Raw genomic sequence first — 24,891 nt, 5'->3', positions numbered from 1 at the left:
AGCATGTGGAGTTGTAGGACTGATCCCTGGATAGCAAATATTCTTATAAGGCTTTCCTCTAAATTGGCCAGTGAGTAAATCAGCTGATCCAATTTTAGGAAGGGAGTTAGAAGGTTTTTGCAGGTTTTCTAGTTCTTCAAAACGTGTTATTTAGGAGGTACAAAGAAGTGGGGAGTTGTATCTCCCATTGATTGAAATTTTTAATACAGTATATTTTAGTACATGGTCTTGAAGCTCAGTCTATGGCAATTTGCATTACCTTTACTTTGGATGAGAGACGGATCTATGAGGATCATTTTGTCAGATTCATTTTCCTTGGTGATATCTTGTTACTGTATGAGAAATGGCTGAAGCCTGTCCCCTGGTGGCACTGAGGGAAACTAGCAAGCTACAGAGTAGTAAATCAGGCTTGCTTAGCTAGCAGTACATTTTCTGGTGCCCCGCATTAGGTGCTTCCAGGGGCGGCTCCAGGCCCCAGCACGCCAAGCGCATGCTTGGGGCGGTATGCCGTGGGGGGCGCTGTGCCGGTCGCCGGGAGAGCGACAGGCAGCTCCAGTGAACCTCCCGCAGGCGTCCCTGCGGAGGGTCTGCTGGTCCCGCAGCTTCGGTGGAGCATCCGCAGGCACGCCTGCGGGAGGTCCACAGGAGCCGTGGGACCGGCGACCGGCAGAGCGCCCCCCGTGGCGTGCCGCCATGCTTGGGGCGGCGAAATGGCTAGAGCCACCCCATGGTGCTTTCTTACATTTTTCTTGAGAGATTTCTCATGAGAGCTGTCTTTCACTTGAAAGGAGGAGTGAGAGACTGATAGGTATTTTAGGCCTCTTTCTTTGCCTTAGAAAGTGAGCCAGGAATGATTTCAAAGTACTATATTTTTCTGACATCAGTTAGAAAGAAAGACTCGGATTTGTCCTAACTAGTGACAAGGGGTTTAGCCTTCTAAGGAGTGTGACAAATCAGTTTGAAAAAAGACTCTTGTGACTGAAGCAAGAGCATGCATAAGCACTCATAGCTATTTGCATAAGCAGTCAAATTTGGATCAGATACAGACATTACTTGAAGAAAGTCTTTCTAAATTAAACAAAAGCTCTTTTTTCCCCCTACCAATCAGGTTAAAAATGAACATGGCAGAATGTGTTTGGTAATTACATACAACACTGGCATCCAAATATAGTTTGTCAGAATTTTTTCTGATACAAAGTTTACTGATGTATATATTTTCCTTAATGGTCCATAATTAAAGTTTAATTGGTCAGTCTCCCTAAGAACTGTTATGACTCAGAATCTGTTTCTGTCATAATTTAGGTTTTAATTTCACCTTAAGAAGCTTAATATTTTTGTATTAAAAAAATCATCCTTAAAAGGAAAATGTCTTACACTTTTAATTAGAGTTGCCCCATAATAGAAATCTTCTTCATGACTAGGGTGGAGGCAGATATGCATTTTTGCATTAAACAAATTCTTCAAAATATTGAGAAATGAGGATTAACTGTGCAGTGTTACCATACATTGTCAAATAGCTATATTTCACTCCTGAGATGGCTGCATTTCAGTGGTGGGTGAAATAAAATCTGTGCAGGAACTGCCCATAATTACTGCATCTAACGTACACACAGAGGTTTGTGGCTTGAAATCATTCTTGATACCATGTATCACTTTAAGTAAAGTAACCCAAGGAAGGGAAACTATAGTGAATACTTACCCTTTAGAGAAAGTTTCCTTAGAATTAAGAGTTAAATGAAATTATTTTGGTTCATATAGCGGGCAAGGTGCAGCTAATACCAGTATAATATTAAAAGTTAACAACAAATTTATATTATTTCTGAATTGGCAGATTATTTATTTATAGTAATAACATTCTAAAGATAAATTCAGATATACTTAACCAGATTCTTTTCCTTGTTCCAGACCCTCTGTGCTGCTCTGGTTGTGTAACGGGGCCAAAAGCAAAAACATCTCTAGAGCTGAGCATTGCCCCATTGTGGGAGAGTCACCAGCTGGCTTTAGAGCAGGCACGGCCAACACCTATGCCATTCCCACTGCATCCCTCAGCATAAGGGCATTACAATCTGAAGGAGGGAGAGATGTAGCCAAAGTGCTACTGTACTGTAGCTATTCTTGGCTGGCATACTGGACCTAAAGGCTGTTCTAAGTACACCCATGCCAGGAAAGAACAAGACAGAGGATCAGGGAGCTGCAACTAACTTCATTTTGAGCCACCCAACCTCAGCTGTGCCCATCAGATATTGGTGTAGATAATTTAGACCATTGTGCATTTAAGTCTAATAATGTTGGGCAGCATAGCATACTAATGGAAAAACACACCTAAAATGTCACCTACGTGTAGTTCTAGTTAAGTATTTCAGGTATGATTTACAGTACTATTTGTAAAGCAAAAGAAGATACCGAACCATAAAATGTAGTATATATTGGACAGATCCTCAGCTCGTGGAAATTGTCATATGACAACTCACAGCAGCTGAGGATCCTTTGTATGTATCTATGAAGTAATATAGAGTCAGTTAGTAACTGTGACAAATTCTTTTTCCTCTTTTCACATGATATGCAGGGGTTGGGTTTTTGCCCTGATGCTGAACACCCTTAACTCCAATGGAAATCAATGGAAGTTGAAGGTGCTCAGAATTTCATAGGAGAAACTTAATCTCCCAGGATCAGGCCAATGACGAATATAAAAACTGATACTCACTTCAATCTCGGACAGTTTAGACCAAGTGCTGTGAGAGAAGCATCTGTAAGGTTGCTACAACCAGAAACACACAATGACTGAAGTCTGTGGCATCCTCTACAAATTTTTACAATGCCTTCATCTGAAATTTGCTGCAACAAATAAAAAAGGTTGATGTTTATCCTGCTATCACGTAATTTGTCTAGGAATAAAAATAGAGCCATGCAGCATGACATCAGATCAACAATGTGCAGCCATGATAAATTGTCTATTTTCATCCACAAAATGTCAGCAGGAAATCACACACCAGGTGACAACTCTGCTTCTTTGAGACAACCACCACATAGGATTCCTGCTCACCCACATCTTTTTGTAGATTTGAGATTCTGTTCTAATGCAGTGTGAAGCTGGGTTTTCTCCCATCTTTGGCATGGTTTTCATGTGGTAAAATTTTAATTTACAATCACATGCAGTTTGTATTTTTAGGGGAGCTTTTCCTTCCCACAAATTTAGGGATTAACTAAGAAATGTCTAGAGGGAGTTGAGGCACAAACAGTTAGAATGAAAGATGAGGGAGGGGTTCATGCCCAATGCCACACACTGCCAAAAACTAAGAGCAATTACCACCTGTCTTGAACTGGGGATGCAAAACCCAAGAGTGGGAATCCGATTGTATGGTATCTTCAAAGAAACAGAATTACAAGTCATCAACTATTTCTTATCCCTGTTTTACAGAAGGTATGTTGAACTACAGAGATTTGCCCCAAATTACCCAGGAAGCCTGCAGCAGACCCAGGAAAAGAACCCAGACCTCTCATTTCCCTGTCCTTTGAGTTAATCTTTCATTATAGTGTTCTGGTTTAGCCACTCTGATAGAGAGAACTAATTTATGTTCTGATATGCCTGGTGTTGAATTTGCATGGTTATTTTCTGAAACAGGCATAACTGAAAACAGCTCCTCAATACTAGTTGCACACATGATATGAATTGTCTTCTAGGACACAATGAAGGATTATAATATTTAGAAATATGAATTGTGTCAGTTCTTCTGGATCTTCCTTTCTGAAAGAAGTGTTTTTCCTACTTTGGTAACTTAACGTCTCCCAAATAAATTATCCTTTGTGTTAATATAAGCTCATTCCTCTTTGGATTGTCATTCGCATGTGATAAAAACAGTGATTTCTGCTGCCTTTTGAGATGACTGTGTTTATTGCCTTTATGAGCCAATTATCTAGATATGTTAATATGACCTTACTTCTGAGACTAACCACTACCACAAACATTACTTTTGGTAGCCCCCCCCCCCCCCAAAAAAAAGGAGCCTGCCCTGCCCCCAGTGTGCGCCAGGCCAGAGCCGCTCTAGGTAAACACTGGAGGGAGCGGGGGGGCCGTGAGGAGCTGCAGGCCACGTGTTTGAGACCCCTGATCTAGTAGATGTAATGTTACTAGAAATTTATTTTTTTTTAAATATCCAGCACACAAGAATGTGCTTAGCACCTCAGACATGGTCTCTGCCCAAAGAATTTACAATTAAAAATAGACCACAGATGACAGACTTTGGGGCTTGAGAGAACAGGGATAACATGACATCAGTAAGACTGCATGGTTACTTTGATTGTATACAGTCCATGGTAGTTGACTGATTCCAGTTACTAGTTAAAAGCTAAAGCTATCTACAAATAAAAATAATGGAAAGCCAAAGGTTCCAAATCTGCATTCAGCAGTGGAAATATTCAGCTGGTTTATGGCCTCCAGGCAGCACAGGCCATGTTCCACTTAGCTATTTTATCAACACTGTGACTGAAATATTCTGTGACTTGTAGAAATGTGCTATCCCAACTATTCAAAAGCATAACACTTGAATTCATCAATGTCTGAAAAATGCTTTGAGATCCTTAGATAAAAAGTGCTATAAAAGTAGAATGTACTCTTTCAAAGTTTAAAATACATACTGTGCATGACTGCAAGTTCAGGATTACAAGTTCATGACAGTGATTTTGAATGTGTTTCAGTGCTTCGTCTTCTAACTGTATTAATGAATAAAAAATAAATGAGCAAGGAAGGCATTAAAAGTAGCGCGCTACAAATGTACGGACTTTATAGTGTTAAAAAACAAAAAGACTCTGTAACAAAAACATTATCATTTAAATTCAAGGAGGTTTTCAAAATACCAAAATATAAACTGTACTCCTGAAGGATTATCTTCACACCCAAGCAATTATGTACCTGTGTGCAACCTCTAAGAAATAGTGCTTTTAGTCCACTGCACCCTTTCACCAGTGCTTCAATACCATCCTTCGTAATCTGATCACACCAGGAAAGATTCAAATGTTCCAGATTTCTGCAACCCTCACTGGGAGAATTTAAAAAAATGCATAAAGTTAAATCCAACCTTAGAATAGTGATAACAGTGAAAAACCCAAATGAAACATGCTGTTACAAATTCATGATGGATAACTGTGCCAGGGCTCTACAGAAAAACCATGGGGAAAGACCATACATAAGCACTATACATTACATCTTTAGAAATGCTAGGTATAGTGCATATATGAGGCTGATACACAGTATAAGTTTCAAAAAAATAGTGAGAAATATGTGATTTCAGTAAATGTTCTTCAAAATAGTCTTTTAACATGAATAAATATTCTTACCTTAAACCTTTCAAAGAGCTGTTTGTAATAGATACACAGGATGTCAGATCCAGATGTTTCAGCTTGGAACAGAATTTGCTAAGGCTATAACACGTGCTGCAAAACAGCAGATACACTAAAAATATCTTCAGTCACTTCTTTTTTCAAATTTCACTATCACATGGAAAAAGCTTTTCACCTACCTGTCAGTAATTTTTGTACATCCATTTAGATTTAAATGTTCAATATTTCTACAGTTCTGTGCAAATGTCCTAAAACAGCAATAAAACGTTAATGAAATTTGATATGGAGCAAGTTACAATTCAGCCACTAGAGCGCACCCTCCCCTCAACCTCTTCATTTAATATACAGAAACAGCCAACAACCTTGAGATGTGGGCCACAAAGTAACTACAAAGTAAATTTCAGACACAATTGTCACAGGAGCTGCTTCTTTCTTTTGCCAGAGTTCTTTTGTAAGTTTTTGTCTCTGTTAACTTGCAAAACCATTTTCCCTCAAACTTGATTTTAGGGAGAAGTCTATTTCTGTTGTCTCCTGTATCTGTCGTGCTTTACACCTATTAACTCAAAACATTAATAGGAACAGAAGAGAGCAAGTATCACCACATTTGGATATTTGACTCTAGTTAAGCCGCCAGACAGAGGATCACTCATTTTTCTGTTGTATTACTGAATCCTCAAATGGGCCACATTAGGGGCCGATCCGTCCTAAGTCAAAGGGAAGTGAAGATGCCCAGCAGGCTATAGGATGAGGCCCTAAAGCTACTGGACTATCCATGCAGGTCCCCTAGGCCTATACTTTGGTCATGAGCTATAATATATGCAACTGAATGAAGTACTGCCATCAGCTGGGTCTGAATTGTAAAGATGATTATTGTCACTATCGTGTTAAAATCCTATATATAACATTACCCTAATTACCTGGAGGAAATACATAAATATCATAGAATCATAGAATATCAGGTTTGGAAAGGACCTCAGAAGGTCATTTAGTACAACCCCCTGCTCAAAGCAGGACCAACCCTCAACTAAATCATCCCAGCCAGGGCTTTATCAGGCTGCACAGATGAAAAGAAAATGTACAGCTACACAGCATTTCAGAACAGTATTTTTATATCTAGGTTTCCTCCAACTTTATTAATGTTATGGGCACAGTTGGAGGTTCACACACAAAAACAGCTTTGCCTGGAGTTTTGCCTTGGTTAACAGATGCAACTGCACACTCAGCTGGTAACAAGTTGCTGGCTCTCCAGTGTGAATTGAAAACAAGGGGGTGGGAGGAGAGAAGAAACAGATTGTAGTTATATGGTTGATAGCTTCCACTTGAATCTTCAAAATGGCTATTCCAAAGTTCAAGTATTTACTGGAGGGAAACTTACATTTATTAGACAAATGAGACATCTGTTGATTACTCTCAGCATTTTCTCCATTCTGCAATAAGCTGTAGGAATAGTAAACCTATTGGGAAAACTGTGTCCTGCAAAACCTATGTGTGGATTTTCTGATACAGGTACCTCAACCAAGCAATATTTATGTATCTGACATCTCTTTCGGTGACTGGGAATTATTTTTAACACAAGCATGGTAAAACAAAAGGGGTGAGAAAGCAGATCTGAAAACAGAACAGCACAGAAAGACAGTTAAACAGAAAAGTATTTTCAGATTACCGTATATACTCGATCATAAGCTGGTTCGTTTATAAGCCGAACCCCCCAAGATGGATAAGTACAAATGGAAATTTTTTATGACCTGTTCATAAATCGACCCTATAATTCAGGGGTCAGCAAACTTTGGCTCCCGGGCCATCAGGATAAGCCGCTGGAGGGCCGAGATGTTTTGTTTACCTTGAGCGTCCGCAGGCACAGAGGTAAACCTAATTAAACAAAGTGTCCCGGCACACTATCTGCTTACCCTGACGGGCCGGGACAGCCCCTGTGACCACCCCCCACATGACCCCACCCCTAACCCAGGACCCCACAGTCTCCCCATTCCATCCCTTCCCACCTTATCTGTGGAGGGTCAGAGGAGGATGTCTCTGGCCTGGCTGGAGCTGCTCCGACAGGCTTGGCAGCGCGGCCGCAGCATGCTCTGGCGGGCCAGACCGGGTGGCGCAGCCGCAGCATGTTCCAGCGGTCTGGGCCAGGCGGCACAGCCGCAGCCTGCTCTGGGGAGCAGGGCATAGCGGCTGCCTCTCCTTGCTCCCTCTGTTGGGGGGAGGGGCTGTGTCCCACCTCTCCCTCTCTATATCCATTCATAAGCCGACTCCCTTCTCTGGTGCTTCCCTTTTTAACTTAAAAATTCGGCTTATGAACAAGTATATACAGTAATTATTTGAAAATGAAAGCAATCTTCCTAACTATTTCCCTAAAGAAAGCTTAGGCCACTTACTATTTACTGGATTTTCTCTTGACTACATCATCCCATCTATACTTGGAGTGTATATAGGCTACAGCTTTTTCCCACTACTTGCTATCACCAGTGCAGCTCCACCAATGGCACTCACTGTGGAAGCAGCAGTGTACACAGGCCACCAGCAGGTAAACCATGTCATCTAACTCTCTGTTATTTCCTGTTTGCATCATTTACTTGAATGAGCTCATGAATATTCTGTGTACCTGTTTAAATTATCTGTATACATCTTTTCAGCACCTGCCTGTAATCTGAACCACAAATAAACAGTTATAAATGTCAACACTGTTAGTATTCATAACAGGGAAGGGGCGGGGATAGTAGGGGACCTGATTCTCTTAACAAATCCCAACATTTGAAAAAAAGATGAAATCAGCCTCAGGATGTGAAGAGACTCTGAGGTTATTTAAGTGCCCTTAACTGAAATTATGGCCCATCTCATTTCTCTGCTGTGGGCCTCACTGCTCATCTAAATGGAAGCATACTAAGATGTCAAGGTTACACTGCAGATAATTGATATAAGGTAAGTTATTCCAGAAGGACAAGAGCTTCTCACTGGAAGAAAAAAAAAAAAAACTAAGGAAACACTAAGGTTTCCTCTTGAGAATATTTTAGTAAATTATAAAGTTATTCAGTTTTTAAAACAGTTGTAAAGGTTAAAAAGGTTTCCAGACATCTGCATAGAGAACATTAATGTTAGTTGGTTTTAATTGTTTTTTTCCTCTTTCCTTTTTACTCTCTGGAAAACAAGTTTTCCTTTTATAAAACATGGCTTTTTCCTTAAAAGATGTTTTGTTCCTACATGATCTTTGTTCTAAGTTTTATATTTTTATTGATTCCAACATAATTTTTCATTTTAAATAGGAAATTTTGACTGATTCCAGCATTAACTTTATTTTACAAAGCAGAGTATGTTCTATTTGAACAGAAAATTTGGTTGTTTCTTGCTTTTTTCCCCTACTCTTTATAAAGAAATTCTGTTACTAGTATGGGGTTTTCATTTTGAAAAAGAATGCATTGTTTCTTGCCAACCTTTTTTTTTATGTTGAAAAGAAAATTTGGTTGGTTCTATATATGGCTTAGCTATTTAAAAGCAACAAGGCTTCTATTGAGAAAACATAGTTTATCTTTTAAGACTAGTCATGAAAAAGGAAGAAATAAACTGTTCACCACAAATTTGTTGAATACTTACACCAAAAAACTTTTTTTTTTTTTGTTAGGTGCAAACAACTAGTCTGCAAAAATATGTTCCACTGTCAAGCATTTGAAATATTCAAAATCAGTAATAGCTGGGAAAACTAAAAATGATCTCTCATTGTTCTCATTACTTAATTCATTTCAAGAAAACATTAACTATTCTCTGCCCAAACTGGAATTCACATTGAGTGACTACATTAAGTCATTAAGATTTGTACAAATATGTCTAAATCAAGTTGTGGATAGATTACTTACTTCAAAGCGGAGTCTCCAACACCAAGACATCCTCTTAAACTAAGCTGTCTCAGGAACCCACCACACCTTTTGGAAATATTTTCCACCACACGACCCTTAAGCCAGATACAAATAAAGTTTTAATAAATGTTGTTTCGACACACCTAATATTCTAAACAAATATGAAATTTCAATGCTGAGTCTCTACCCCTGCCATCCTCCTCCAGAAGGAGATTTCTAAAGTACGTAAGGAAAAAAAGTACTTGCTCACTGAAGATCTGTACCAACTCCAATTGAAGTAAACGGCCAAATTCCTGCTCACTTCGGTGGTGTTGGACTGAGCCTTCAGGTAATCTGGTGAAATGAACTACTATTTGCTTCAGCAAAACTCTATGGTAATATATTGCTGAAACAAAGTTTTTTGAAACAGATACTCGTACACTTAGGCCCCAGTCCTGGAAACACTGATGCACATTAGTCATCCCACTGAGTTATTACATATTTAAGACTCTGTCTACATTATAGGCACTACAGCACTGCAGCTGTGCTCCTGTAGTGCCACATAGTAGACATTTCCTACAGCGACAGGAGGAATTTTTTCACTGTAGCTAATCTGCCTTTCCAAGCGGTAGTAGCTAGGTCGATGGAAGAATCCTTCCATTGACCTAGCCGCATCTACTCCTGGAGTTAGGTCGGCTTAACTATTGGGATCACGCCTGTGTTTACCAAATCTGATTCTTACCATTAAGCACAGGTTTAAGTCCTCAAAGATGCATATACTTTATACACCACTCTGCATTTGTAAACTTACAGGCATTTGCTCCAGAACACTATTTATTTATGTCTCTCAACTGAATGGCATGATTCAACATGCAGACTGAAAATAGCATTATTGTTAAAAAAATGTCCCTTAAAGAGAATTACGGTATTACACCCTTCTCTTCCACCCTGATTTTTTTTTGGCGAGAGGAGGGGGGAATACATTAGTTCAGCGGTGCTCAAACTGTGGATCAGGACCCTAAAGTGGGTCAATGACCCTGTTTTAATGGGCCAGGGCTGCTGTTAGACTTGCTGGGGTCCAGGGCTGAAGCCGAAGCCCAAGTTCCACCACCTGTGGCCGAAGCCTAAGCCCCACTGCCTGGGGACAAAGCTGCCTGGGGCTGCAGCCCTTGAGCTTCAGCTTTGCCCCCCCCACCCAGGGTGACGGGGCTTGGGCGGGCTCAGGCTTTGGTCCCCCCTCGTGGGGTCTGGTAGTAATTCTTGTTGTCAGAAGGGGGTCGCAGTGCAATGAAGTTTCAGAACCCCTGCATTAGTTTATACCGAAAGGCAGAAGCATTATATATTGTTGGCCACACCACCACCTTGCTAAATACTTACAAAGTAGAATAATTTTAAGGGAGCAATTAAAACTTTAATAAACTATAGAAGCAAAAATAAATATAATTACAAAATTGATCATTTTATTTACTAAACAAATGTATACTTAAATGCACAAGAAAAGCAAACAAACATTTTAAAATTAGAGCAGATTAAATACACAAAGGTTTTATGTTCCTTCGCGATCTTGAAAGGAAGTTATACTGAAATACAGGCAAACACACAACTTCCCCAAATACAGTATTTTTAATATTTATTATTCACTGCTAATCCAAACGTACTGGCTAACGTACATGAAAACATTTTGCTCTGTTATGAGGCATCATTTCTCATTGTTAAGTAATAGAATGTTTAAATTTTATACGATTTCTAGAGTAAAAAAGACAAACTAAAATTGATAATACACTTCCTGAGATGCTGTGATTTTTTTAAGCTAGGCTCTCATTAGTCACAACTGCTTCCTAACTGAAGCTAATGACCTCTAATAAAAAGATGAAAAAACATCACCAAAATAAACTGAATATAGTGTAGATACATAAACCATGAAAATGCAAAAATGCCAACTGTAAAATGTAATTACTAAGAAAAAGCTCCAGAACAATAATATTTCAGATTATTTAATCTAAAATTAAAAGATGCACAAATAAAATATATTCTAAATTTTCCAAACCCAACTGTTTTAGGAATGTTCAAAATATTACCAACTAAGTAGCATATGGTTGGCCACAGAGTTGTGAACCAATGGGCCATAATGACATGGCCCCAGGGGGCTCATTGTGTACAATGCTTAAACTGAATTATAAACCTCAAACTAAAAATTGCCTCAGGATGAAAGTTATCAAAAAATATGTTGCATCAGTTATTGATTCTGTATTGAAAATATCTTTCAGATAAGAGAAAGCCCACTTCATTAGTGGACACAAAGCATAGATTAAGGATCTACAAATTTAAATATATCCACATGATTTTTAACACAACTAGCTATAATTAATGCCTTGTGGGACAAACTTTCTAAAATATATTCTGAAGACTTACCTGAAATTTTGCACATGAATTTTCATGAATAAACCTGCATATGTAAAAACCATATTTGTCTGCACAAATGCGGTGTGTCTAACTACCCAATCTGGATACACAAAAGCTTAGACAAGAAAACATCAGAATGCCCACACTGGGTCAGACCAATAATCGATCTAGTCCTCTATCCTGTCTTTTAACAGTGGCCAATGCCCGGATGCTTCAGAAAGAATGAACAGAACAGGGCAATTATCTAGTGATTCCATCCCTTTTTGACCACTCCCACCTTCTGGCTGTCAGACGTTTAGGAACACCCACAACATTGGGTTGCCTCCCTGACCATCTAGGCTAATAGCCATTGATTGAACATACCCTTCATGAACTTCTCTAATTCTTTTTTGAATCCAGTTAAACTTTTGGCCTTCACAATATCCCCTGGAAACGAGTTCAACAGGTTGACTGTGCGTTGTGTGAAGTACTTCTTTATGTTTGGTTTTAAGCCTGCTGTATATTAAATTCATTGGGGGACCCCTTTTTTGGGGGGAGGTATGTAAGGGGGTAAATTACACTTCCTTATTCACTTTCTCCAAACCATTCCTAATTGTACAGACCTCTAGCATATCCCCTCTTAGTCTCTTTTCTAAGGTAAACCGGTCAGAAGAAGGGGTTCAGGGAAGATTTTCTTTCAGGATGGGGTCCACATCAAGTATGGCCTTCAAACAACCCCTAATCTCTCCAAGCTCATCATCAGAAGCAAGCTCCCCACAGAGCGGGACACATCAACTTAAAGCAGCACCAGACCCTGCCAGAACAACAGATGCAAAACCTGCAGACATATCTCCACAGCTACAATGATCAACATCCCCCGCGCGTGCGCACGCACACACCCACACACACCTTTGATGGGTCCCACACATCCCCATCAAAGCATTTGGTGTACCTCATCCAGGGGACTAACTGCCCCAATAGCAACCATGTGGGTGAGACCAGACAATCACTATGCTCTCAAATGAACTCACACAGAAAATTGATAAAAGACAAAACACACCGTCATCTGCAGGTGAACACTTTTCATAAAGCGATCACTCTGTACCTGACCTATCAGTCCTCATCCTCAAAGGAAACTTGCACAACGCTTTCAAAAGATGAGCTTGTGAGCTTAAATTCATAACATGGAGTGAATAGAGACACTGGATTTATGACGTATTACAACAAAATGTAACCCACTAACAACCCCCACTCCCAGCTGTCTTTCTCCCCTTCCCTTCCCTTTCCTTTCCTCCCTATAACTGGAGGAGTGTTCACAGGCCTCTTCACCTTGAATGACCCTTTGAAATGTGAGTTATCTGCTTATGCTAAACAGTCTGTTCAAATACTTGTATTTGGCGGTGACACTTTGAGTCAGTTTCCCAGACCTGAAGAAGAGCTCTGTGTAAGTTTGAAAGCTTGTTTCTCTCACCAACAGAAGTTGGTCCAATAAAAGGTATTACCTCACCCACCTTCCCTCTCTAATATACTGGGATCAATACAGCTACACCACTACTGCATTATCTGGAGTAATTTTGTACTGTCTACAAACTTTGCCACCTCCCTATTGATGCCCTTTTCCAGAACATTTATGAGTAAGGCTGCATGTCTGTCACAGAGGTCATGGATTCCATGAATTTCCATGACCTCTGTGACTTCTGCAGCAGCCGGTGTGGCTGGCTCTGGGGCTCAGGCAGTCCCTGGGCCAGCAGCAGCAGCAGTTTGGCTGTGGGAGGGGACTCAGGGCTGGGGTAGGGGTTCAGGGCAATGTTTACCTTGGGGAGGCTCCCCAGAATTGGCCAGCATATCCCTGCATCTCCTAGGCGGAGGGGCCAGGGGGCTCTACACGCTGCCCCTATCTGCAGGCACCGCCCCTGCAGCTCCCATTGGCTGCGGCTCCCGGCCAATGGAAGCTGCGGAGATGGCACTTGTGGCAGGGCAGCACACGGAGCCCCCCTAGCCTTCCCTCCCCATAGGAGCTGCAGGGACATGCCGGCCGCTTCCAGGGAGATGCGTTGAGCCGGGTAGGGGCCCTGGGCCACATGCTGCTGCCCCCCCCTCACCCCGGCACCAGCTGGTGGTTATGGGCCTCCTCCTCCAAAACCTGCGGAGCTCCCAGACCGCTGCCCTAGAGGGCCCACGGGTCCCTAGCCCAAGCTTTAGTTGGGGTATATAGTACAAGTCATGGACAGGTCATGGGCCATGAATTTTTGTTTACTGTCCGTGACTTGTCCATGACTTTTACTGAAAATATCTGTGACTAAAATGTATCCTTATTTATGAGTATGGCTAAGATTTTGTCATGCATATTTTTAGTAAAAGTAACGGACAGGTCACAGGCAATAAAGAAAAATTGGGGGACCCGCTGCCCACGGCAGCTCCGAGCTTCAGGGCACCCCCGCTGCCTGCAAGCTCCTGAGGCATCCCACCTACCTGCTGCGGCTGGGAGCTTGGGGCCCCCACAATTCCCAGCCACCACAGGCAGCGGGGGGCTTTGTAGCTCCCAGACGCCGCGGGCTCAAGTCACAGAGGTCAAAGAATTCTAATAGATTGGTGAGGCATGATTTCCCTTTACAAAAGCTGTGTTGACTCTTCCCCAACATATCGTGTTCAGCTGTGTGTCTGATAATTCTATTCTTTTCCACAGTTTCAGTCAATTTGCTTGGCACAAGCTTGGAGGATGAATTAAGGCCCCTTTGAAAGACTATGCTGCTCACTTAGAGGTGATCTGCAAACAGTGGTGGATTAAGCTTTTGTGAGGCCCAAGGACAGAGCAAGTGGCGGCCCCTCCCCACCCCTTCTGCCTGCAGCCCCCCCGTTGGGGAGTAGGGTTGGGGCACTGGGGGCTTCCCCGCACTCCCCGGCAGGAGCAGCAGGCAGGCAGTGGGTTGGGGTGGGGGAGCACCCATTCTTCCGGAGCCCTCAGTTGACCGGGGCCCCTGGGTACGGGCCCTGTTGACCCAGTGGCTAATCCACCACTGTCTGCAAATGTATTTAAAAACAGACAGGTAGTTTCAGTATTAAGAATTAAATGCCCTGAATAAAACATGAGGTATTTTGGTGCTTTAGTAGTTTAAATGTACTTTTTTCCTGGTCTTTGTTTATGAGATCAGCAAAGTGCAATTCCCTCACCATCGCTGCTAACATTTGGCACCACACCCCAGCACACACTCTTTGGCATAAGATTGATAAATCCCTAAAACAGCAGTTTGCTTATAAAGTTAAGGCAGTTTATTTTTTTTCTGGTATTGTGTATACAAGACCAATATGTATATTTGTTTTATACATTACAAAACAGTGTACTATCTTAACCCTATGGCAGAATAAGGCTTCGGTATTGTTTGATATGATGGTATATGGTGACAGCTTTTTTAAGTGGTAGAGCCATTGCATGGGAGCAATCCCACTCTCTCAACCTTAGAAGCCAGACACCAATGGTACGAAAAATCGTCACGACTGATAACTTCTTTGGTTGCAGTGGATGGCCTTGACGTCTTTCGTGCCTCGTCAAGCCCTTCGCTGTCCACAAAGCGTTGCAGAACCGTCTTCTTGGCGGTTGGATCTTAGTGATCTCTTTCACCCAGTCTGCCAGAGCTGACGTTGCATGCAGGGTAGGCATATCCCTAATTCACTGAGGGTTTGAGTCCCATCAGTTACACTCACCTGGTTTAGCCGGCCTGTCGAAGCCGTTGCCTGGGGTGTGGCCACTGCGCATGCTGCAGCTACTTGGAGCCACAGGTGACAGCTGAGTGACAGGTGGGGACCAAAGTGGATGGACCACCCCTGAAGGGGTACAAGTCCCCCCATCAGAGGTACTACCACTCCCTGGGCACCCCATACACCCCATCATCAAACATCATCATCATACCTGCGGCAATGGGGGAGGGGCAAAGCGACAGGTGGAGGTTACCACTGGGAGTCGTAGTCCCAATCCTGCACGCAGGCGGCCTGTGGATAGGTGGCCGTCCAGCTCTGTACCTGGGGCAGCAGAGTTGCCTGGCAGCATCCCAGGCATCTGAGCAGCCCTCTTCAGGACAGCACTGCTCACCCTAGTAAGGGAGGGGCCTAGAAAAGGTGGCCTAAAAATTGCCTGCCCTACAACAACTGGCCAGCAAGCCGCGGCTGGCAATTTAACCCAACCTGTGGCCGAAACCAAAAGAAAAATTTGAGGAAACTTACCATTGGTGTATGGAATGTTCGTACCCTCATGGATCGAGAAGCTGTTGCAAGACCTGAGAGAAGGACAGCTCTCATTGCTCGAGAACTAGCCCGCTACAACATCGATATAGCGGCATTAAGTGAAACAAGATTGCCTGGGGAAGGTTCCTTGAGCGAACCAGGAAGTGGTTACACCTTCTTCTGGAAGGGTAAGACTGAGACAGAGGACAGAATACATGGAGTTGGTCTGGCAATAAAAACCTCATTGATGCATCAACTCCCAGACCTTCCAGTGGGTATCAATGAAAGATTGCTGAAACTACGCTTCCCACTAAATGCCAAATGTCATGCCACCATCATCAGTGCATATGCACCCACTCTAACATGCTCTGACAACTCAAAGGAACAATACTATGAAGATCTCGACAGACTGATCAAGGCCACACCTGTAACAGACAAACTACTCCTACTTGGAGATTTCAATGCCCGAGTCGGGGCTGACAGCGAGAACTGGAAAGGAGTAACCGGGCCACATGGTGTAGGCAAAATGAACAGCAATGGACTACTCCTTTTGAGCCTTTGTTCTGAAAATGACCTGACCATTACCAACACTCTGTTCCAACAAGCGGACAAATATAAAACGATATGGATGCACCCTAGGTCTAAACAGTGGCATCTGATAGATTATGCCATTATCAGAAGGCGAGACATCCGAGACGTACTGATCACCAGAGTAATGCGAGGCGCAGAGTGCTGGACAGATCACAGATTAGTCAGGATGTCTCCAACTTCACATCGCTCCCTCTCGGCACAAACGCCCTAAGCATGTGCAACCTGCTTTCAACATAGCCAAACTGAAGGATGCTCAGTGTTTCAACAATTTCCAAAGGAATCTTGATGACAAACTGACATCCCACGGACAATTGATCGGTACTGTAACCGAAAAGTGGGACCAGTTCAAGCAGATAGTGACTGACACAGCAATAACATCTCTTGGACCAAAGAAAAGCACACATCAGGATTGGTTTGATGAGAACCAAGAAGAAATATGCTTAGCACTGGAAGTAAAGAGAAAAGCCTTTATCGAATGGCAGAATGACCCCTCCTCAGTCTCTAAACGGGACCATTTCAAGTACCTTCAGAGCAAAACACAGAAAGACCTCCGTCAGATACAAGACAACTGGTGGGAGAGCAAAGCCAAAGAAATTGAGTACCATGCTGAGACTCACAACTCAAAGATGTTCTTCAGTGCTATTAAGACTGTCTATGGACCTTCTAAACCAAGGACCACCCCATTGCTCTCATCAGACAACACAACGCTGATTAAAGATAAAGAAGGCATCAACGAAAGATGGCGAGAACACTTTAGCAACCTTCTCAATAGACCATCAACCGTAAATAATAATGTCCTCAATGAAATTCCACAACAACCTGCTCTGACAGATCTTGACTTTCCGTCCACTATAGATGAGATTAAGAAAGCTGTTAGCCAGATGAGTTCAGGAAAAGCTCCTGGAAAAGATGGGATACCAGCAGAGATATACAAAGCAGCAGGTTCAGCAGCACTAGCAGCATTCCACAGCGTGATCATCAGCATCTGGGAGGATGAAAACATACCACAGGACATCCGCGACGCTACTATTGTCTCTCTTTTCAAGAACAAAGGCAGCAAAGCAGAATGTGGAAACTACAGAGGCATATCCCTCCTCTCCGTTGGTGGGAAGATCATCGCCCGCATCATCTTGAACCGCCTAATAGCCAGTATTTCCGAGGCAAATCTACCTGAAAGTTAATGTGGTTTCCAACCTGGCCGGAGCACAGTCGACATGGTGTTTGCTGTCAGACAAATACAAGAGAAGTGCATTGAACAGAATATGCACCTGTATGCTGTCTTCATAGATCTGACAAAGGCGTTTGATACCGTCAACAGGGAAGCCTTTGGACCATTCTAACACGACTTGGCTGCCCAAGAAAATTTGTCCAGATTATACGCCTTTTTCATGACAGCATGACAAGCGAAGTATTGTCTGATGGAGCCACATCAGCCCCCTTCAACATCACCAATGGCATGAAACAAGGATGTGTTCTCACTCCTGTCCTATTTAACCTGTTCTTTGCATGCGTCCTTAACCATGCAATGAAAGATCTGGACCGAGGTATATACTTGAGGTATATGGCTCACTTTTTGACCTCCGTCGCCTGAATGCAAAGACTAAGACAGTGCAGAAACTCCTTCTTGAGGCACTCTTTGCCAACGACTGTGCCCTCATGGTTCACACTGAAAATGATCTTCAGCACATTGTCAACAAGTTTGCTGAGGCCTCGCAACTCTTCGGAATAACTATCAGCCTCGGAATGACAGAAGTTATTCATCAACCTGCACCTGGATCAAATGCTTCTGTCCCGAGTATCTCCATTGACGGCACTCAGCTTAAAGTAGTGGAGAACTTTAAATACCTGGGTAGTGTCATATCCAGAGATGGATCACTGGATAATGAGATCAACGCACGAATATCCAAAGCAAGCCAGGCACTTGGCTGTCTGCGTGTCAAAGTTTTAAACCACCACAACATCCGGATGTCAACAAAACTGCTTGTGTACAGAGCTGTTGTTCTCTCATCTCTTTTGTACGGGTGCGAAACATGGACACTATATAGGTGTCACATCAAGCACCTTGAAGCATTCCACATGCGCTGCCTCCACAACATCATGAAGATCCACTGGCAAGACAAAGTGCCCAATCTCGAGGTCCTCAAGAGAGCCCAGATGACAAGCATCGAAATGATGATCATGAAGTCACAGCTACGTTGGACCGGTCATGTCAGCCGCATGGATGCCAACAGAATCCCCCGCCAGCTTCTGTATGGTGAGCTCTCCCAGGGCATCCGGCATATAGGTCGTCCACGGAAACATTACAAGGACACCATCAAAGCCAATCTGCAGTACAGCAGTATCAAACCTAGGGACCTTGAGGACGCCGCCAGCGACAGAACACAGTGGCGTGCAACAGTTAGAAATACCTGCATCGCCTTTGAGGAAGACCGCTGCCGGCATCTACAAGAGACACGCGAACGACGTCACAGAGCATCAGCAGCGCACAATCCACTGACCGCGAACTTCCCATGCACCATTTGCAGCAAAATGTGCACCTCTAGAATAGGCTTGTACAGTCATCAGAGGGCACACCATGAGACCAACAATAGATGATTTGCTCAGATTTGTCATCATCGGATCGACGGACTACCAAGATATGGTGACAACAAGGGCATATTGTGAAGTCATGCTGAGCAAAAGATTTTGTCTACAGGGACTTTACAATTTGTGGTCCTCAAACATAGTAATCCAAAAAGATGCTGTTTTGAGATGGAAAGACATCAAAAGAGCTCTATTTTTTCTTATGAGATCACTGGGTCTGGGTGGGTGTCTGTTTAATATTCTATTAAAACTACTTTTAAAAAGTTTTTAGTGTGCCTTAGATAAACAGTGAATAAATTAATTAAAAGGTAAATTTAAATTACTATTGAGCTCAAATTCAAAGTATAGCAGCCACTGTATTATTTTAAATCTAAATGATAAAGGGACAATCTATACTGAAAATCAAACACATCCTGGGACCAGATTATAACATGGTTGTCCCAGGACACATCAAGAACACAATACTGCCTTGTAGCACATAGGCTATGCTACAAATCCATTGTCTAATCAAAGAATTAGAAGTTATAGCATATGAAAAACATATGTCCCAAAACAAAAGCATAATAATCCAGTACTGTCTGTATGATACCTGTTCTATGAACAGAAGTCTTGAGTCTCCACGTCAGTATCATAGAATCACGTCAATCCCATACCTTTTGTGAACAATGTGTGCCCAATGAATTACTTAAACCAAAATAAATAAATTATTTGTCACTTAGCTGAAGATCAAAACTCAGATACAATTCCAAGGTAAAAAGTGAGCCAAATACAATTACATCTCTACCTCGATATAACGCTGTCCTCGTGTCAAGGTTCCTTCCCCACTCTGAACTCTAGGGTACAGATGTGGGGACCTCCATGAGAACCTCTAAGCTTAACTACCATCTTAGATTTGGTTTTGCTGCCATCACCCAAATTATTTATGAGTCATTTGGGAAACTCTGTCTACCTCCCCCCCAGAATATCTCCCTCCCAAGTACTATAACCCTTCCCTGGGTAGCCTTGAGAGACTTCTCCACCAAGTTCCTGGTGAACACCAATCCAAACCCTTGGATCTTAAAACAAGGAGGAATTAACCATTCCCCCTCCTTTCCCCCCACCAATTCCAGGTGAGTCCAGATCCAACCCCCTTGGATCTTAAAACAAGGAAAAATCAATCAGGTTCTTAAAAAGAAGGCTTTTAATTAAAGAAAGAAAGGTAAAAATCATCTCTGTAAAATCAGGATGGAAAATAACTTTACAGGGTAATAGATTCAAAGAGCCCAGAGGAACCCGCTCTAGCCTTAGGTTCAAAGTTACAGCAAACAGAGGTAAACCCTTTAGCAAAAGGAACATGTACAAGTTGAGGAAACAAAGATAAAACTAACATGCCTTGCCTGGCTGTTACTTACAAGTTTGAAATATGAGAGACTTGTTCAGAAAGATTTGGAGAGCATGGATTGATGTCCGGTCCCTCTTAGTCCCAAGAGCGAACAACCACCAAAACAAAGAGCACACAAACAAAAGCCTTCCCCCGACCAAGATTTGAAAGTATCTTGTCCTCTTATTGGTCCTTTGGGTCAGGTGTCAGCCAGGTTACATGAGCTTCTTAACCCTTTACTGGTAAAAGGATTTTGGTATCTCTGGCCAGGAGGGATATTATAGTATTGTACACAGGAGGGCTGCCACCCTTCCCTTTATAGTTATGACACCCTCAGGAGCCAAAAAATCTTACCGCGTTATAGGTGAAACAATGTTATATTGAACTTGATTTGACCTGCCGGAGTGCACAGCCCCGCGCCCCCGGAGGGCTGCTTCACCGCGTTATATCTGAATTCATGTTATATCAGGTGGCGTTATATCGGGGTAAAGGTGTATCTGCTTTTTCTATCTGTTCTACACAGCATTACCATTTCCTATTTTAAGACTGAGATACTTATACTGTGAATGAGGTCTCTGGGATAATTAAGACAGTTTATCCTTTTAACATCCCATGTAAAGACAAAAAAACTACAGTACTAACCTCTATATCTGTCTGAAAGTTAAAAAGATCTATTCTTTGCCAGTTACTTCCATCCAGAGCCAAGACATTCCATGCCTAGAAAAAACATATATATGTTTAATAAATCTTCTCTATCAGGTACCTATATAGCCCTCCCCTCATCGCTATAGTATGAGTGTCTTGAAATCACAGACACGACACAATTATTCTTTCAGAATGGAATATTTTGTATGTAAATCAAAAGTGATTTAGGCATTAAGGGTTATGAAAAAGTAGCTTGCTAAAAACAGATTTTGTTGGACTGAGTCTTTTAAATCCTGGGATTGCATGTTTTCAGACTGTAAGGGCGAAATTCTGCCCATGGATACGTGCATGAACATTGACTTAAATGCAAGCCACACACATACACAGTATAATGGCAGAATTTTAACCTAATTATTTAAAGCAATTTTAGTAAGTTCATTGTTCAATAAATTATTTTTATTAGAGCCGTATGTAAAGAAGAAGAATTTAAAATGTAGCTGCTTCTAGTCAAAGAATAAAAAGGAAGAGCTGGGAACGCTTGAAATACATGTATTTATATAGAGGTTTTCAACTCAAAAATTTTTTATAAACTTTACAAACTATTGGCTCAGTCCTGAGAGGAGCAGAATGCCTTCTGCAAGATGCTACCTTCTGAACCCCACTATTTTCATGGGAATGGAGGCATTCAGCCCCTCTCAGGATTGGACCATATTTTATTATATAGTACACACACACACACACAAATTTCTTCATCACCACTGGGGTGAAACATAGCAGCTGTTAAATAGCACACATCACCTCTACACAACAGCTCAGGCTAGAAAGTGAAAAGGAATTCCTTATTCAATAGAAACTGCTGGGACATGTGGTTACTCAACCAGTTCAATACTGACTCAGAGGGAAGACTACCACCTACTGATTCATCAACATTATTTTCTGCAGCATCCTAGGTTTTAGCTGGAGATATTGACCAAGATTGATGCTGCTTAGCTTATTAAATCACAGTTCATGGTGGGATGGAAACAGGAATAATATAGTTATGTTCTTAATTAGAAAGAAAAAAAAAAGGTTTGAATTTCACTGAAAAAAAAAGTGAAGTGAAAATTTTAAAGCCTGCCTTTTGAAATAATACAGAAAAAAGTTCACTGTGGTAGCCTGGTGTATATAAGGTTTGTTTTTGTACACATTTCATGTAAGAATAAAATCTATTTCATTTTAATTCAAGCAAAACAAGCTAGATTAACATAAAAATGTATTTAGATATGCCTTTTCAATTGTCTTCACATGAGTGCCCTTTTCTCTACTGGTAGTAGATTTACTTAATACCTTCAGCATTTGGCAAACACAATGGATACACTTCTTAAACATATGTTGAATATTAACAGAGTTACATGGAATTTCAAGCCCAAAATACTTCTGAAAAATAGTGTTCTAAAGCCACAAACTTTAAATAGCAAATGCCACTATACCAAAAAAGGCCTAATTCTTTCTGCAGATACAAAGCATGTATCATTGCACATCTCTTGCCCCCACCCCGCCACCCTGTAAGAGAAAACTCCAGACACACAGTGATTCATTCTGCATATCTGATTGCAGGATTGGGCTCTCAGTTTCTTATCCATTGATCATCAAAATCAATGTAAGATTACCTTTGATTTCTAAGAGCCTGATTTAAAGCTCATTGTTTGCTGGTAATTAAGAGAATAGTCCTTTCCCAGTGCACAAATGACCCAAGTAAAGCAAATACTGTACCTTGGAAACTTGCGCACATCGGCACAAAGTGACAATATCCAAGAAGGAAAATATTCTAGGAAGAAAAGGAACAGAATAAAATTATGCTGATGTTTGCTTACTAATCCAGTCTAATATACAGGCTCACAGTTTCATAATCATAGGAAAAAATTCAAGTTACATAAAAAGCTAAATTACATTTAACTCTGCAATACTACAAAATTGTATGGGATAGGCTGACAACATCTATATATACTGACTAAGGGGCAAATCCACCCTCTTTGTCCATGGTTGTGGAGGACCTCAATGTAGCAGAACTAGTGCACAGCTGCAGCTGCTGATGCTGACATCTGAATTTTGGCTTCTATGTATGTATTACTAGAGAATTCATGACCAAACAAGTACTAGCAATAACCAATCCTAAAGCTGATTTTTAGATTAAAGAGAAACTAGTTCATAAACATTTTATGGGGTGCCACTTTCTAAAAGAATAATTACTAAAAAACAAAAGCTTAGATTTAGAAGGTTTACAGAACAATCATTTGAAAATAGGATACATATGCTATTTTTGATCAGTCCATTCCAATCACGTGTGCGCCCACGCACATGCACGTTGGCTGGAAGATTTTTCCCCTAGCAGCATCTGTTGAGTTGGCCAGGGCGCACCCTGGAATTGTGCCTTCATGGAGCCTAATATAGAGCCCTGCCGACCCACTACCCACTCAGTTCCTTCTTGCCGGCTACTCCAACAGAAGAGAAGGAAGGTGGGTATTGGAATGGACATGAACAACACATCTCAAAGAACAACAGTTACGAGAAGTGAATAACCATTTTTTCTTCGAGTGCTTGTTCATGTCCATTCCAATGAGGTGACTCTCAAGCCGAATTTAGGAGGTGAGATAGGAGCTATCCACTGATTGGAGTACTGCTCTTCCAAAGGCCATCGTCTCTCTGTCACTGGTGGTAAGAAGGAACTGACGGGGTGGTGGGTCAGCAGGGCCCTATATTAGGTGCCATGAAGGCGCAACTCCAGGGGGCGCCCAGGCCGACCCGACGGATGCTGCTAGGGGAAAAATCTTCCGGATAACGTACACGTGCACGCGCACACACCTGATTGGAATAGACATGAACAAGCACTCCGAGAAGAACAGTCCAGATTTCTAATAGGTCACATATTGCTCACTATGCCTGTGAAATTCAATAATTTAAAAAAAAATTAGACTTACTCTACAAGAAAGAATGACACAGGAGTTCAGTATTCACCAATACTATCTATACATGATACCATTTATGTAAACCTGTCTACTCTAACTGTTCAATTCTGAAGGAGATTTGCATTGGCAAGATGAACACATGTTCCAAATATCAATAAAGGCAGCTCAGGGGAGGAAAGAATATTGGTGTAAGCACAAAAATGCAGATTCTTTTCCGAAACTATTTTCTACTACAATCACTCACAAGAATATATACTAAAGTTAAAAAACATTACCTGCTCACGAGGCCATCAACATTTTTTATCCTCAAAATTATGAAAATCTTAACTTGCTTTCAGTATTATCTTGTACTAAAATCTTAACACCGATGGTAAATACAGTTGATGTGTTGGTGAAGAGGTGATTATTAAAAATGATCTAAAAAATCTGACCAACATTTTCAAAGCTTAAATCAAGGCACCTAAACCCATAATTAGGAACCTAAATAAGTTGCCAATTTTTAATACCCATGGAAGTTGACAGAATCTACAAATGCCACTTGGATACCTAATTCTAGACATCAGGTTTTAAAATGGTCTTTCCTGATATTCCATTATCACATTTGAACACATTCTATTTTTCAATACCTAAAAATATACATGAATTAAAATAGATCCATTTACCGTGCAAACTCAAACAGAAGAATGAGCACCTTAGTATGGTATGAATTGCATTTTACAAAAGAAGCATTTTTGACAATATTTATTGTGATTGGAATACCCATTTGAAGCTCAAGGCACTATATAAAACTAAATACCAACACCATGTGAATGGATTTGGAAGGTCTAAGATTTATACATGCTGATTTCAAAATAGTTGTCCAAATTATTTCAGTAAATTTGCCTTCACATTCTATCTAGTCAAAAAATAAAGGCGGTGACAAACCATTTTGAGGCACTCTTGTTTGAATGGAGAGGAGGAGGAGTGTTTTGGCTTTCATACTAGTCTTATTCAT

The 24,891-nt window shown here is 41.5% G+C and overlaps 1 protein-coding gene across 12 annotated transcripts in view; it reads right to left on the bottom strand.

Moving 5' to 3' along the window:
• FBXL2 (F-box and leucine rich repeat protein 2) overlaps window positions 1-24,891 on the bottom strand; it is a 160,985-nt gene that overhangs the window by 51,918 nt on the left and 84,176 nt on the right. For 11 of the 12 annotated variants that reach the window (XR_005594259.1, XR_005594258.1, XR_005594260.1 and 8 more), the window contains exons 3-10: window positions 22,705-22,759; window positions 20,950-21,024; window positions 9,195-9,289; window positions 5,517-5,585; window positions 5,335-5,430; window positions 4,910-5,036; window positions 4,636-4,710; window positions 2,705-2,835 (exon numbers count right to left, since the gene is read on the bottom strand). Coding sequence is in view for 3 of the 12 variants with exons in the window: in XM_039525430.1 (XP_039381364.1) it covers window positions 2,705-2,835; window positions 4,636-4,710; window positions 4,910-5,036; window positions 5,335-5,430; window positions 5,517-5,585; window positions 9,195-9,289; window positions 20,950-21,024; window positions 22,705-22,759 (723 nt within the window). In the remaining 9 variants the exon portion in view is untranslated. Of the gene's footprint in view, window positions 1-2,704; window positions 2,836-4,635; window positions 4,711-4,909; window positions 5,037-5,334; window positions 5,450-5,516; window positions 7,076-9,194; window positions 9,290-20,949; window positions 21,025-22,704; window positions 22,760-24,891 lie in introns of those variants that run through there. The other variant, XR_005594265.1, reaches the window with a different exon arrangement.

The sequence above is a fragment of the Mauremys reevesii genome, linkage group 2 (assembly GCF_016161935.1).
Source record: "Mauremys reevesii isolate NIE-2019 linkage group 2, ASM1616193v1, whole genome shotgun sequence".
In the NCBI taxonomy this organism is placed as follows: Eukaryota; Metazoa; Chordata; order Testudines; family Geoemydidae; genus Mauremys; species Mauremys reevesii.
Note: the sequence above shows the minus strand (reverse complement) of the source record. Positions and strands in the feature narration are given on the sequence as shown.